Source organism: Numenius arquata, chromosome 5 (assembly GCF_964106895.1).
Source record: "Numenius arquata chromosome 5, bNumArq3.hap1.1, whole genome shotgun sequence".
Classification (NCBI taxonomy): domain Eukaryota; kingdom Metazoa; phylum Chordata; class Aves; order Charadriiformes; family Scolopacidae; genus Numenius; species Numenius arquata.
Genome location: NC_133580.1, coordinates 46,585,174 through 46,600,344, shown reverse-complemented (window position 1 = coordinate 46,600,344; position 15,171 = coordinate 46,585,174). Strand labels below are relative to the sequence as shown.

Genomic DNA, 15,171 nt, shown 5'->3' with positions numbered 1-15,171 from the left:
TACCCAAGAGTAAACCCTGAGTGACTCCCTGAGGACCAGAGAAGGAATACAGATTTTGAACATGGTCACCAGCAGAAGACCACGCCGATAGTGAGATTTGCCTCTGGGATCATTGTAGGGATGGAGCCATGGTGGTGATGGACACAGCTGAATGCACAGGCTGTCATCCTTCAAATGCCAATTTGTCGGGGGTTTTGGGGAGGGTGGGGGGAGGACGGGAAACCAAATCACCACTGACACAGAATGTATTCAAAGGATTTATTGCAATGCCTGAAATCAGGAGGCCTGAGCGCCACTGTGTGCTCCTCCACCATTGACTGCTCTCACTTCCCACTGGAGTCAGACCAGTAGGAACTGGAGTCACACAATGCTCAGGCCAGCTCAGGAAGACTGATTCTGTCCCCACACTGGTGTAAATCAGGAATAATTGCACAGAACAAATCAGTTTTGTGGATTCACACGCCAGTGTGCAGGGGAGGAGAGGCTGGCTCCAGGCTCTCTATAGCTGCTGTTCATGGGCCAGCTCCCGGTCCCTGACACTGGTGGCAACACAGAGTGGGTTCAGTTACACTCATGAAGCTGTTCTGGATTTACACCAGGGTAAGGGACAGCTGAATTTGACCCAGTAAAGTTCCTCTAATGCACTAGATGAGATGAATGTACGCTCCGGAGGAAGCGAGGCCACCCCATCTGCTCCGGGTGGGATTTGGAGGGGCTGCAGGGAGGTGGCATCTGTCCTATGGACATTTTCATGGACATCTGTCCTACGAGCAGCACAGCACAGAATCAAGCCCCATATTTTGCCCTGGGGGTGAGTAACTCCCCACAGCAGTGTAAGAGGGGGGCAGACCTCCAGCCCCAGGACGGGGAGCGGGGATGCTGGCAATCCCCGAACAGCAGCCTGCCAATGGGAGCCATGACCGCAAGGCTTCGGAGAGCCAGCTGGGATGAGCTGTGTGCCTGAAAAGGTCCCTTTCCAATGCTGCAGGGTGTGGGAGGACGCGAGGACCGCTGTCAGATGCTGGGGCTACAGGCACCCCCTTGCACCCACATCCACATGTGCGTGCAGCAGGGAAAAAGCTACTCTGAGCCTAAAACATCAGTTTATAGCTCCACTTAGCCCGCAGAAGTTAGGAGCCAAGCTGCATCTTGTTGCACAGAGACACAACTTGCCGCCTTCCTCCTCCTGAATGGAAATGCGAGGCTGAGACAGAAACAGCCTCTTGTGTTGACAGAGAGAAGCCTCCTGGCTCTGGCGTCTGTCTGAGTGGATCATTTCCCCTTCCCTGGTGGGTTTTGTCACTGCCTGAACCATTCTGCTGCAAAGCTTGTTCATCCCAGGCATTTTTTTTGGTGGTTTCAGAGAGGTGGAGCAAGGAGGGAGATGGTGATTTGGTTTTACATTATGATCAGTGATCAAAGATTTCAGTGGCTGTGAGCTCCGGCTACCTGCCGGGCCCGCAGATGAAGCAAGGATTTTGCTGCAGAGGAAAGGAGTCAGGGCTTTGCTTGCTGTATTTCGTTAGGAGAGATCCAAGGAAAAGCACAAATTGGGCAAGTTTTGCCTTGGGAAAGAACCGATTCCCAGTTTCCTCTATGATGGGAAGCAAATATGGATGCTTTCCCTGCACACACATCACCTGCAGAGTTTCGGCAGCATGGGTCATTAATTAGCAGGGGATGCTCATCACGTTAATCCAGTGATACTCAATAAGAAGTGAGTTGGTTTGGAGGAAATAGACTTGGGGCTTATTAAGCCATGTGGCTCCTGTGAATCACGAGGGCCTGATCCTGCTCAAGCGGGTGAGGACCAGCTTGAGGGATGTCAGAGGAGCTGTGCTGCGAGATTATGGCTCGGCTCAAAAGCAGCTGCACAGTCAAACAAGTGACAATCAAACGGTCTAAATGAGTCTGGATTTATCATCTTCCCGTACAAACCCCGTCAAACTTGTTTCGCTTTATGTGTCATGAAGATGGGTCTCAGTCAACTCGGCAGAGTTTGTGCTGAGAAATAAATACATCCCGGGGTCCTGAGTCAGGCGTTTGCCGGTGTTTATCTCTAAGAGCCGATCACAGCCTCTGGCAGGTTGACAACAACATTTGCTCTCAAATTTTATTCAAAAGCAACTCAAAATGTTGTGCCCTCCACCCAAAGCACTGGGAAGGTGCTGCTGCTTGGAGCTGGGAAGGGAGAGCCACCACCTCATGGAGTCCAGTTCCCTTTTCTAACCTCTTCTGAAAGCATCTGCAGGTCTTGCGTTTGGGAGATAGCACCTGCGACAGCAGTGCCCAAGAGGTTTGAGACCAGAGAACTTGACCCCAGATCTTCCAAAACCACGTGCATCCCCTTCATCCAGGCAGTCAGGATGGTGCAGACCCATCTCTGCTTCCCTTCCCCTCACCAGCCCCTGGCTTGCCTTCCTGGGTGGTGAGCAGGACAAGGTGCATGTGTGAGGAGAATGTTTTGGTTGCCCCGTGGTCCCAAGTCTTGGGGAACAAGTGGCCAATGGTGTCCCTGTGCTGGGACGCTGGAGGCAGCTGATGCAGTTCAGGTTTTGAGCCACCACCATCCCAGTGCAGGGGGTGATGAGATGTGTTTTTATTTAAAAGCAGCAGAAAGGCTCAGCAGACACAAACCTGACCTTTTTGGATCTTAAAAGACCATTTCACTTACAGGCAGCTCAAGGTTGGGATCCCGCGTGCAGTGGGTCCATCACTGGCTCAGCATGGTTGCTGCCATCTGTGGTGGGACTGCCAGTGAGGACCAAAATACCACGCTCAACTCTTCCTACAGCATTAGAAGCGAAAAGCATGGAGCTGGGAAAGCGGTAGCACATTAGTACTGTTTATTAGGACAGCAAATTGTGCCAGAAAAGACTACACACAACAGCTAATGATAACATTAAGCACATTCATTTAATAGCTAATTAATCTCTTCGACTTCCCTAATGTACAAAAAGGAGCCTTCGGTTTGTGAGAACAACCCAACCATTTGCATTTCTTATTTCCTATAATTGGGGAAGTGGAAGAAATGGGGAGAGCAAAGCCCACCACACACATCAAGTTGTTCACCTCAGCAGATAATAATAAATGAGATGATCATCTCCTGTAGTATTTAATTAGAAATGTCGCAGTTAATTGATTTCTTGGATATGTTAATTAAGAAATAATGAGGACCAGGTTGCAGCAAAAGGTGCCAGCGAGAAGTTTTGAGTCCCTCCTGGAAGATGTGTCCATTGGCTGCTCCCCGAGCTGGCCAGGGGACAACCAGAGGACAATACCAGGGTTGTGTCACCCATGTCCTGAACCCACCCTTGAGCTTGGGGCTCAGCTCCTTCCATTTTCGCTTGTTGCTCATTTTTCTGCTCTGCAACCCCGCCTGTGGCCAGGAGTGGGCAGATGCTCAGGTCCTGGTGGAACAGGCAGCAGGTCTCCCCGTCTGCTGCCCGTGCCAGCACCATGGACCGTTGGGATGTGGGATGTCCTGGCTGATGCTGAACCCTGCCACCCTGGGACCAGCAATGCTGGTAGATCTCAGGGTTACACTGATGCCACGTAGCTGAGAGATGTAGGTGTCTGCTCTGCTTTGGTCTTAGCTCCTCTTGAAGGCCTGTGATGGAGACCCAGAGCCTGGGACGCCCTTCAGCTGTGGGGGGGGGAGCATGGGGGCTGCCGACACGTTGCGGTGAGACCCTGGCAGCCTTTGAGCAAAGCTTTTTAGGGTACAAATAAGCTCACGCAAGAAGCTGGCCTGACCCTGAGAGTGTTCCCGCTGTCGGGTGTGCAGATGGTGGAAACTTGAAGTGGCCCTGGTGGTGGTAGATACCCCCAGCCCCAGGTAGCTTCCCAGGTTGCTTTAGGAAATGTCTGGTTTTGGCTTTTTTTTCCCCTTTTTTATGGCTTATTTTGCACCCAACATCCCCAGCTGCCCCTTTTCATGCAGTCACCCTCCGGCACCTGATCTGAATGCACCTTATAACCGCGTTAATGGCAAGTCCCTTGGGACACGGGGTGGGGGGGGGATCGCCTGCCAGCACCGACACGTCTTCCAGCGGTCCCTCCGGCAGACCTCCGCGGGCGTCTGTACCTCTGCCACCCTCGGGCACCCTGCCACACGCACTGTCTCTTTTTAACCTTCTTGATAGAGTTATCGACCGCGACACTTTGTGTAACACTCGGATCTGTCTGGAATAAAAAGAGTTTAAAGACTTGGCGGTGTGGTCCGACCTCCGTGCGGCCATTCAGTGGGAAGGGTGATGCAGGTGGTGGGGTTTAAAGGTATCGTCTAAAAAGACAAGTTTCTGATGGGCTTGTTCTGCAGGCGAGAAGCTGTCAGGGATGGGGCTTTTCCCTGCATGAGGGAGGATGTGGGGAGGGGGCTTTCCCAGCAGCAGGAATTATTGCATTTTTGTGTGTGTGTATATAATATTACATATAATTATAGTCTAGTATATATAGAATAAAGCATACAATATGTATGTAAATATATATTATGAAATATGTAATTCTATAGAATTATATGTGATATACATTATAAAGTACAATATATATGCACATTATATACACAAATATATGTGTATACATTGTGTGTATATATACTATTAAAATATATATAATAATATATATAAAATATGCATTTAAAATACAATATATACACATATATGTGTATATTTTGTGTGCATGTGTATATGTGTATATATGTGTGTATATACGGCGTATCATATGTATTATTATTATATTTGTGTGTATATGGTTTTTATATTTTTATATATATATATAAAAATTACTGTATGTGTCCTTTCCCCCAAACTCCGGCAAGACATGGGAACGATGCCTGACCTTCATCCCCTGAGACCCCTCCACCCCAGTCCCTCATTGCTGGGTGGTCCCAGGAGCGCCCAAAGGGTGGTCCCTTTGTCAGCCCCTGGCACCCCACGTCTCAGGGGTATGCCGAGGAGGGGGATATTCCCCAGGGGAGCAGGAGAGAGGCAGAGCCGTTTGGATCCTGCCTCTCCCCGACATTCAATCCGCAGCGCAGGTGTGAAGCTGCCGGCCCCGAAGCCGCCGCATACCTCTCATACCTGCGGCCACCCCGGTGGTGGCCCCGCTCCACTGGGGACCCCTGAGGGAGACCCCCATCCTTTCGGCCATCCTCACCCCCCAACACCCACCACGATGGGGCCATCGCACTCTCCTGGCTCCATCGCTCCTGTGGGACCCATCCCTGCCTGGTGACACCCAGTCCTCCCACACCAGTGTCCCCACGGCTGTTCGGCTGGCAATGGGAGAGGGGGACGGTCCCCTTGTGTCCCCCCCTCCACCAAGGCAACCAGACATGTTTCCAGCGCATTTTGCTTTTTATTACCACGCAGTAACACACACTACAGCTGCTGACTACCTACGACAGGGAACGCACGCACACAGGCACAAAAATAAAAGAATAAATTAAAATAAAACTGTGTAAAAAAAAAAAAAACAAACCAAAACAAAACCAACAACGGAGAGAAGGAGGGAGGTGAAAAAAAAACAGCAGAAAAGGAAAATGAAAAAGGGGTTGGTTACACTGAGCTTCTAGGTAGGACGTTTTTATTTGATCTCATGGCTGACGACGGCTTCCAGCGCGGAGGAGGATGCGCGGTCGCGTCCCGGGGCTGCAGGCGCCCTGGCAGCCTCCTCTTCCTCCTCGGCTCGGCGGCGGGAGCTTCCTGAAAAGCACCTCCGAGGGATGCCCCGGGCGGCGGGGGGGAACGGGGTGCGGGTCCCCGGTCAGGCCGGGCGCCCCGGAGGAAAGGCAGTGGGCGGCGGCGGCGGTGGCTTCAGCGATGTCCCTAGAGTTCGTTTGGTGATGCCGCCTGTGCCCCCCCTTCCTCCCCCGGGTTCCTCTCCATGGTGGCTGCACCAGGAGCCTGTCCCTGCCTTAGTCGTTGGAGGTGACATCGATGTCTTCTCCGCTCGACTGCTTGGTGGCGAGTCGCCATCGGTTGATGTGGTGGGAACCTTTCTTCTTCTGATCCGAGTCCGGTCCTTCCTCCTCCAGCTTCTGCCGTTTGTATTTCGTCCTCCTGTTCTGGAACCACACTTTCACCTGGGGGAGGGAGAGACAGGCTCTCACAGGGGTCCTGGCACAGCAAGCCCCAGCAAGGGATAGGCTGCAACCAGGCAGCAAGCTCAGTTTTCCTCAGAAATTGGCAAAAAAGAAGTCCCTGTTCCCCCCAGGAGTGCTCCCGTGGCCATCCTGCCCTGCCTCAGTTTCCCTTCTCTCTGCGGCAAGGTGGGATGGGGGAGACAAACACAGTGGGTTGCCAAGTGCAGGGTGCTGCCGCCTCCCAGCTCCACTTTGCTGCATATCCCAGACTTGGAGAAGCCCAGGACAGGTGAAGGACACTCAATCACACCTCAGATATGAGGCCGGCAGGCTCACAGGTTCCACCTTACAGCACCGCAACCCGGTGCCCATCACCCCAGTGTTTGGGCTGTGCCCGGATCGGCACAGCGTGGCAGGAGCAGCTAAACCTGGTCCCATTTCCTTTGGTCACAGGATGCCATGGACACAGCAGCCATGGCTCCAATGACCACATGGGACGACACACAAGAGCCATTCCCACACAGCCATTGAGGATGTGTGTCCCAGGGCCAGGATGGCATCATTAGGCTTGGGCTGGACTGTATATAACCAGGTAGCTAATTATAGATAGATTATAATTACAATTATAGATCATTAATTTACCACATTTAGGTTTCAGGAAACTTTATCCACCATGATGGTGGTCAAACACCGTCCCAGGAGTCTGGAGAGGCAGCAGGGTCTCCATCCTTGGAGATAACATCCTCCTCCCCTGCCTGAGGCCCAGAGCATCCTGCTACATCCCTTCACACCCTCAATGCCAGAGCCAGGAGCACGGCCTGTGGCAGGGACTGAACACAGCAGCACGGACACACAGCGGTCAGTTTGGGATGCTGAAAGCACCCACACGGTTGGTGGTGTGGGATGCTGGGGCACCCATGCAGCTGGCGATGCAGGATGCTGTGCAGCTGGGGATGTGGGATGCTGCAGGCGGGGATGTGGGATGCTGCAGGCAGCAATGTGGGATGCTGCAGGCAGGGATGCTGGAGAATGTCATAGGTGGGGATGTGGGATGCTGCAGGCAGCGGTTTGGGATGCTGCCCAGTGTCCCAGGCCCCACAGGACACTAGGTGCCGCTGCTCGGCTGCCGCTGCCAGCCCAACACAGGCCAGGCTGAAGCATTTAACCGCTTGCAGGTGATGCGGTGCCCACAGCCTCGCCAAGCAGGCGTTGCTACACCTCCTCCCCTGGGACTGTCGCCCTCTTTCCCCCTTCTCCTTCAGCATTCATTGCAGATGACACTCGCTTTCTGCTCTGGAGCCTTTTGCAGAGAGGCGAAAGCCAGCGTTTACACCTCGCTGCATTCCCCAGGTGAGCAAAACCCTCGCAGGGAGCCACGCAACCAGCACAGTGCGAGGCCTTGACTTTAAGGCATGCTTAGTCTATTGAAACAGCTGCTTTATGGCACCGGTATATATTATAACCCCCCCACCCTGGACTCAAACCATTTACTTTCCTAGCTTTGGGGCATTTCTGGAACAATACTGAGTTGGCGCCTTTCATTCAACAACTGCAAAGCACTTTACAAACTTTAATTAAAGCTCTCAGCCCTCTGGGAGCAGGAAAGTTGCCTTATCCCTAAATTATAGAAGGGGAAACTAAGGCATAAAGCAATTAAGATGCTTGAGTGAGGCTCTGTGGAAATCGGGGGTGGGTGTGAAGCGGCTCCTGCATGTAAAGCCTTTCCTCCCCGGCTTGGTTCAGCTCAGAGAAATCCACCAGGGTACAACTGTCTCCTGCGGGATGAGGCTTCCCTGCACTTCCCAACTGTCTCAGTTGTGGGAATGCAGATGTTTCCAGGCTGGATGGGCTCCCTGACCCCTCCGATACCATATCCCTCACTCCAACAGGCCAGAAGCCACAATGAGAGAAGTGTGAGAACCTCACAGTGGGCAACTAGGGGATAAGCTGCCCCCTACGATGCCTCATCCTGACTCCAAGAGTAATTGGTTTAAACCCCCAAGCCCGGGGTTTTTATCCTTTCCCAAACCCTTGCCGCATTAACCATTGTCATGCCGGGTGTTCGTACATCCAACTGGTGTGATGCTCAGGGGGTCCCTGCCAAGCTGGCCTCCAGGGTCACCAGCATCCCTGCGCTCCTGATGTAGGATGGGGACGGTGCAGGATGGCTCCTGCATCCCCGTCCTGCCTCTACACACAGCTCCTGGCCACTGTTTTGCCTGCACAAGCGATCCACTCCCACCCGTGCAACACCCTGCAGGCCATTGCGTCCACCAAGAAATCACACTCTGCTTTGGGGATGCCTACAGCACCCAGAGAAGCAGCTCTACCTGAAAGGTGACGTTGCTGTCACCAAGCTGGGGCCAATTAAAATCTGGTGGCTTTGTGTGCAGCCCCCCTGGACAATGGCCTGGTGACCCTGTGAAAGGCTGAGGGCATGGGGATGGGTCTGGATGGTGACCAAGAAGGACCAGCCCTGCCATCGCTTGGGGCCAGACACAGAGACACCACTAGTGCCGAGCCGTCACTCGAATGTGCCACTACCTTGAAGGGCAGCAGAGCTCCCCAGGCACCCTCGCCTATGCCTGCAGTCCCAGCTGGCACTTTTCTTCTAAAAACACCCCAAAACTTTTAAGAGCTTGTTTATGGGGATGATTCTCGCAGGGGAAATGCTGCCAATCCCACCGCAAACAGTGCAGCCACTCTCTGGCTGTATCTGGGACGCTCATCTTTCTCCTCCCGTGATTCCCAGGCATTCGCTTGGTTAATTATTACCTCTTCTGCCAGAGCGGCTGTGATGCCTGGCCAGTCCCGACCCACCGGCCAGGGCTGCTGTGCATCCGTCCCTGCACACATGATACCAGGAGCAGATGCTGGGATATACAGTGCCTCCATAATCACCCCAAACCTCCCACTTGGGAGGGGTGTAGTTCCAAAGCCTTTGCTTTGGGAAGGCAGATTTGAGACCCCGAGTGGGGTTAGCACCATGTGCTGCCGGGGACAGAGAGGCTCTGCCCAGACAGCCAGGCTGTGTTGTGCAAAATTAACTCAGGGAAGTTATTTCCCAGCCCAGTACGCTCCACCAGGAGGTGAAGCGACCTGACGCCATCAGCAATAGGCACGGGGGTGCAACTTCCAGTCATGCCCAGCCCCGCACGACTGCAGAGCACAGCGTGGTACCCCACCTCCTCCCCGGCACATGCATCCCACCCCCGGCATGCCAGCCCCTGCGCACCCACGCTGCCTGGCACCCCCGCAACACACCGACCACCAGGCTTGTTTTCCACCCAGCTCACACACCCCGTGTCTCCCCGCCCCGCCGTCATCCTGTCATGCACAAACCCCACGGATGGCTCCATCTCCCCCTGCATCCCCCACAGAGCCCTCCCTATGTGTACTCCAGCCTCATCTCACTTATTGAACACTTGTATTTTCTTTGGGACCATGAGCTGCCACTATATTTTTTCCCCAATCCCTGTTTTTTTGTGGTTGCATGGGCCTGTCTTATCCCAGACTAATGCAGCACCTTGGTAGGAGTAAGGATGGGAAGGGGTTAAACACCTCCACCCTTCCTCACCCTGTATCCCAAGGCATTTCCTGATGCTGGGCAGGTACCGGTACCCTTTTCACCTTTCCCCTGGGCTGCTCCAGGTGTTGCTTCCTGGCTGGGGGACCCGGACCGGGCACAGCCCAAAGGGCAAAGCTCCCTTTTCCAGGGGGAAAAGCAGCTGGGAAATAAGGCCAGGCACTGCCATAACCAGCAGCCCCTTCTTGGAGCAGCTAAACCCACTCAAAAATAATAAAACACATCAACTTGTGGGCTCGGATACGGGGCTGGGCATCTGCAGTGAGTGAAAATACGCCTGTGTTACCCAGCGTCACTCCGGGGATCCGTGTCACCAAGGACGGGGGGGTGGTTTTCCACGGGAGGTTTGCATGTGGGTAGGATTCATCATGGGATTATTGTTAATAATAATAATAATAATAATAATAATAATAATAATAATAATAATAATGATGATGTCTGCTTTTGTCACAGCCACCAGCCAGGCTGGCTGACCCACCCTGCCAGTCCTGGTACTTTCATTCCCATCCTGTATCACATCCCTCTGCACATGGGGGTTATTTCCCTCCAGGTAATCAAAAGATTTTTAAAATTATTATTTTTCTAAAGCCACAAAGGGGAAAGGGAACAAGCCTTCCCTGCTGCCTTGCCAACCTCCCTACAAAAGCTGCCTTTGGGGACACTTTGCTGACGCTCACTGCCACTGCCGATCCCGAGCCTGATGCTCTTTCCCCCGGGAACCAGCCCCAGCCCCGTGAACGCCTCCGCCGTGACCCGCACGCGGTCCCTGCCCGCAGGTGATGAATTACCCTGCGCCGGGCGGCTGCAGCAGCTTTCTGAAAATGTGGAAATACCGTACTACAAAATACACTGCAGTGCTTAAAAAAAAAAATAAAAAATGTATCTATATTGCCTCTTTCCATTTCTAAATCTTCACCGGGATTTTGGGACAGATGCCTCTGCTTTTTCCCCAATAAATTGCATTATTGCGTTTAGGCTTGGGGCAATAATGCAAAATCCAAAGGACTCACTGAGCTCCCCCTCGGGCATCCCGCAGCTGCCCTTTCCGCCCGGGCAAGTTGCTGTTTGTTCTTTGACCTTTGGGTTGTTGTTTTTTTCTCCTTTAACATCATTTTCAGCCCGGAGAGGTGACAGAAGCAGCAAGGAAAGGACGCAAGCTGCGGTGTCAGTTATTGCCATGCCCCACGAGCCGTGGGGCTGGGGGAGTCAGGATAGCATCAGCACTAGGACACAAATGGCCTCTGTCGGCTTTTGTCGGCTCGGTCGATCCCCCCGAACATCGACACCTGCGGTTTTCTGCTGTCCCCTGTGACAGTGACATTTTCCTCCGGGTAACTTCCCTCTTGCGGAGATGTATTTTGGAGGTTTTGCTTGGCAGAGCCTCGGCAAGGATGAGCCAGTCGAGTACCGGGAACACCCACGGCTCCAGCTTTATTTTCCAATTGAATTAAAGGATAAAAATTAAATTAATTCAGAATATAGGTCAAGCTACCTAGCCAGAACTTGGAGAAAACTTTCTCCATCGACTCAGTTACTGAATATGATGGGAAATAGCATACCTTCACCCGGAGCATTTGGTAATAGCTGCTCGCGAGGACACTGGGCTTGGACACGCACAGAGATGCTCAGCCCCGACTCCCCTGTTTTCCCCCAGCACCGTACGCTTTTCCATTTCCTTTCATCCCTACGATCTTCCTTGATCTCATCATTTCTAAATGCCTGTGAAATGTCTTTTCTAAAAATCAGAAAGTTGCAGCTGAAAATAAATGCCCTTCGGCAGGCACTCATCTTTGCACTCACCCGGACTTTCGGGCACCGCGCTGTTTGTGTACAAAACCAAAGCCGCACGACTGAGGTGCATTTTTGCAGCTCTCCAGGGGAGAGTCTCACGCTGCTGCTATTTTTTAAACTGGATTTTTAAAACCTTATATTGCTCGATGAGAACTCTCCAAGCAAGCAAGAAATAACACCAGAAAGCCACTCCAGAGAGTGGCACGATGTGAGACCTGCATTCCTAGCCTCAAGTGCTGCCGGGGACCATCTCAATGACCAAATGCTGAGGCAAAAAAAAACCCCCTCAAACCCACCCCCGAGCCCACGCAAATCCCCACGGTTTGGCCACGGGATTCCTGGACAAATCCAGCTGGGATATTGCAAAGCGCAGCCCCAGCCCTACACAGGGTCAGCACCGTCTCTGCCGCGCAATCCCGAGATGCTACCACCAGCGGACATACAGACGGTGGGACTGACGGCTGTGGGACAGGTGGGTGGGAGGCTGCCCGGGGGTACCTGGGTCTCGGAGAGGCTGAGGCTGCTGGCCAGCTGCTTACGCTCGGCTCCCACCACGTAGTGGTTCTTCTCGAAGGCCCGCTCCAGCCGCAGGAGCTGCGATGGCGAGAAGGCAGTGCGGATACGCTTGGGTTTCCGGGCGAAGGGGCCGTGGAGGAGCAGGCTCTCCTGGGACACCTCGCTCCCTGCCGACAGAGAGAGGAGTCAGAGTCCCATGCCAGCACCCCCAGCCCTGCAGCTGCCCCTTCTGTGGCACATGGAGGGGACATTGGGGAGACCCTCCTGCCCTGTGAAATGGGGAGGACAGACAAGGAGATACTGGGGGGCCCTGGACACCTTCCCCGCCTCAAGCTTGCGGCATTCGTGCCCTCCATGAGTACCGCAGTGCCCATGATGAGGCTGTGCTCCTACCCCAGCCACCCTCAGTCCCATGGTGGGGCTGGGCACAGGAGCAACCGGAGGGAAAGGGAAAAGAGAGGGAAAGAAAGAGAGGGAGAAGGGGAGAGGCAGAAGAAAAACACAGAAAGAAATAAAAAGAATATAAAAAAGAGGAGAAAGAGAGAGATAGCCTAAGAAAGTGACAGGGAAAATGAGACAGAAAAGGAAAAGCAAAAAAGAAAGAAAAAGAAAAAGAAGACAGAAAGAAAGACAAAAAGGAAAAGATAGCTTGAAAGGGAGAAGGAAAGAGAGAAGGAAAGTGGGAGAGCAAAAAAGAAAAGGAAAGAGAGGAAGAAAAGACAGAAAAGAAAGAAAGAAAAAGAGGAAGAAAAGACAGGAAAGAAAGACAGAAAGAAGAGAAAGAAAAAGTAAAAAGAAAGAAAAAAAATAAGAAAGAAAAAAGTAAAAGGCAAGAAAGCAAGACGGCGGAAGGGCAGAGGCCGGCAGGTGGAAGGGCAGGGAGCGGCGCAGGCAGGGGACCCCAGGAGGCAGCGGGCTGGCTGCGGGATCCAGGCGGGAGCGCGGCCGGAGCGGGGAGACCCCCGGCGCCTCTCCCGGCACGGTGCGGGACGGGACTGGGGCCGGTGCGGCCGGTCGGGGCAGCGGGGGCCGGGCCGGAGCCGTGTCCCGGCGGGTCGGTGCCCCCGGACGCCGCCGGCAGCGGCCGCAATTCCCGGCGGAGCCGCCGTAGCCCGGAGCCAGACGAAGGGTTGGAGCCGAGCAGATAACCCTAATCTGGGCTCCTCCGGCCTGGCCCGGCCCGGCCCCCGGGACACCCCGGGGCACCGCGGCGCGGAAAGCGGGGACAGCGAGGGGCCAGGGATGGAGAGGAAATGGAAACAAAATGGAAAGAAAGAAATAGAAAGAAAAAAAAATGAAATGGAAAGGAGAGGAAAGGAAAGGAGAGGAAAGGAAAGGAAAGGAAAGGAAAGGAAAGGAAAGGAAAGGAAAGGAAAGGAAAGGAAAGGAAAGGAAAGGAAAGGAAAGGAAAGGAAAGGAAAGGAAAGGAAAGGAAAGGAAAGGAAAGGAAAGGAAAGGAAAGGAAAGGAAAGGAAAGGAAAGGAAAGGGGAAAGGAATACAGGACACAGAGAAGGGAAAAGAAAGAGGTAAATAAGAAAGGGAGAGACAGAAAATGTGAGAAAGAAAAGAAGGATAAAAGAAAGCGATAGAGAGTCGTCAAAAGAAGAGAGAAAGAAAGAGAGAATAAAGGAAAGAAGGAACGAAGAAAAGAAAGGAGAGAAAAAAAGAAGGAAAGAAGGAAAGAAGGAAAGAAAGAAAGAAAGAGAGAGAAAGAAAGAAAGAAAAAGAAAGAAAGAAAAAGAAAGAAAGAAAAAGAAAGAAAGAAAGAGTACAAGAGAAGGGAAAGAGAGAAAAGCTACAAAATCAAACAAAATCTCGCTGTGCAGACGAGATCCATCGCAATCTTTCTTTTCGTTCCCGAGGAGAAACACAAATTCCCAGCTCCGCCAGCCGCGGGGCCGCGCAGGGAGGCGGCAGCGCCGGTCCCGTCCCCGGACGACCCCCAATGTCCTGCCGGGACCCCGCTTCGGCTGGGTGGCCGAGGTGGGACTGCTGCGGGGCTGCCCCGGCCCCGCCGCGTCCGCCGACGGCGACTCTGCCCCGGCACGGTGCCGCCAGCGGGACCGCGGGGCAGCCGCACGCCGGCTCCAGGGCCGCGGCTGCGGGAGAGCACCGGCACCGGGTGTGCAAACGCACCGGCACCGGGGTGTGCAAATTCACTCCGGTACCGGGTGTGCAAAGGCACTCGGCCCCGGTGCGTAAAGGCACTCGGCCCCGGTGTGTGAACACCCCGAGCGCCGGTTGTGCCTGCGGGCGCCGCAGCAACAGGTTTTGCCTCCGGGTCTCCCTCGGTCTTCCCGGTTAACGGGCCCCGACGCTGGGCAGGGCAGCCGGTAGCCCTCGCTCCGCGCCCGCTCCGCGCCCCGGGATGAGCGGGAGCCCGCAAGCAGCTCACCTTGGAAGCGGTGCCCGAAGAAGCGGTTCCGCAGCACCCAGGGGTAGAAGTTGAGCGGGTCGCGGTGTTGCGGCCCGAAGAAGGAGTGGGGGTGCGGCAGCGCCGAGCCCCCCAGCTGGTGGGGCCCGACGGGCAGCGCCGGGTGCCCCACGGCCTCGGGGAAGACGAGCTCGGCGCTGCCGTAGAGGGCCCGGCCGGCGGCGGCGGCGCCCTGGAAGCCGGGGGCGAAGGCGGCAGCGTCGGTGGCGGGTCCCGGGTAGCCGAGGGCGGCGGGGCGCGGGGGCTCCTCGGGGCTGAGGTGGGTGTCCTTGCCCACCAGAGACTCGATGGTGAAGCAGCGCTTCGCAGACGGCTGGAACATGGTTTGAGCCGGGAGGTTGGGGGGGGGTGGGGGGTGGGGGGGACAGGAGCGGGGCTGTTCCTCCGGGTGCGCGCGTGTGTGTGTGTGTGTGTGCGTGTGCAAGAAACCTCCCCCTGGGCAGCGCACACACACACGCACACACACACACACACACACACACACGCCCACCCGCGGGCGCCCACGCACCCGTAAGCCCCGGGCAGCCGGTACAAATACGGCCGGTACCTGGCGGGGCCCGGAGGAGGGGGCGGCCTCACCTGCTCGGGCCGGGGCCGGGGCCGGGCAGGGGGAGGCAGGGGGAGGCAGGGGGAGGCAGGGGAGGCAGGGGAGGCAGAGAGCGCCCGAAAAACTGGACTGGAGCCGCTCCCGCAGGCGCGCCGCGAAGTTGTGGGAGAGGGGCTCCGGCTGCGGGGTTTTGTTCCTTCTTCTTAAAAAA

General features: G+C 54.6%; 1 protein-coding gene across 1 annotated transcript; it reads right to left on the bottom strand.

The window, feature by feature from the left end:
- Nucleotides 1–5,917: 5,917 nt before the first annotated feature.
- Nucleotides 5,918–14,735, bottom strand: EMX1 (empty spiracles homeobox 1). Its single transcript, XM_074148107.1, has 3 exons — nt 14,375–14,735; nt 11,961–12,145; nt 5,918–6,085 (listed from the first exon to the last, which is right to left on the bottom strand). The coding sequence occupies exons 1-3, from the start codon at nt 14,733–14,735 to the stop codon at nt 5,918–5,920; spliced, it is 714 nt and encodes a 237-aa protein (XP_074004208.1).
- Between the last annotated feature and the right edge of the window lie 436 nt (nt 14,736–15,171).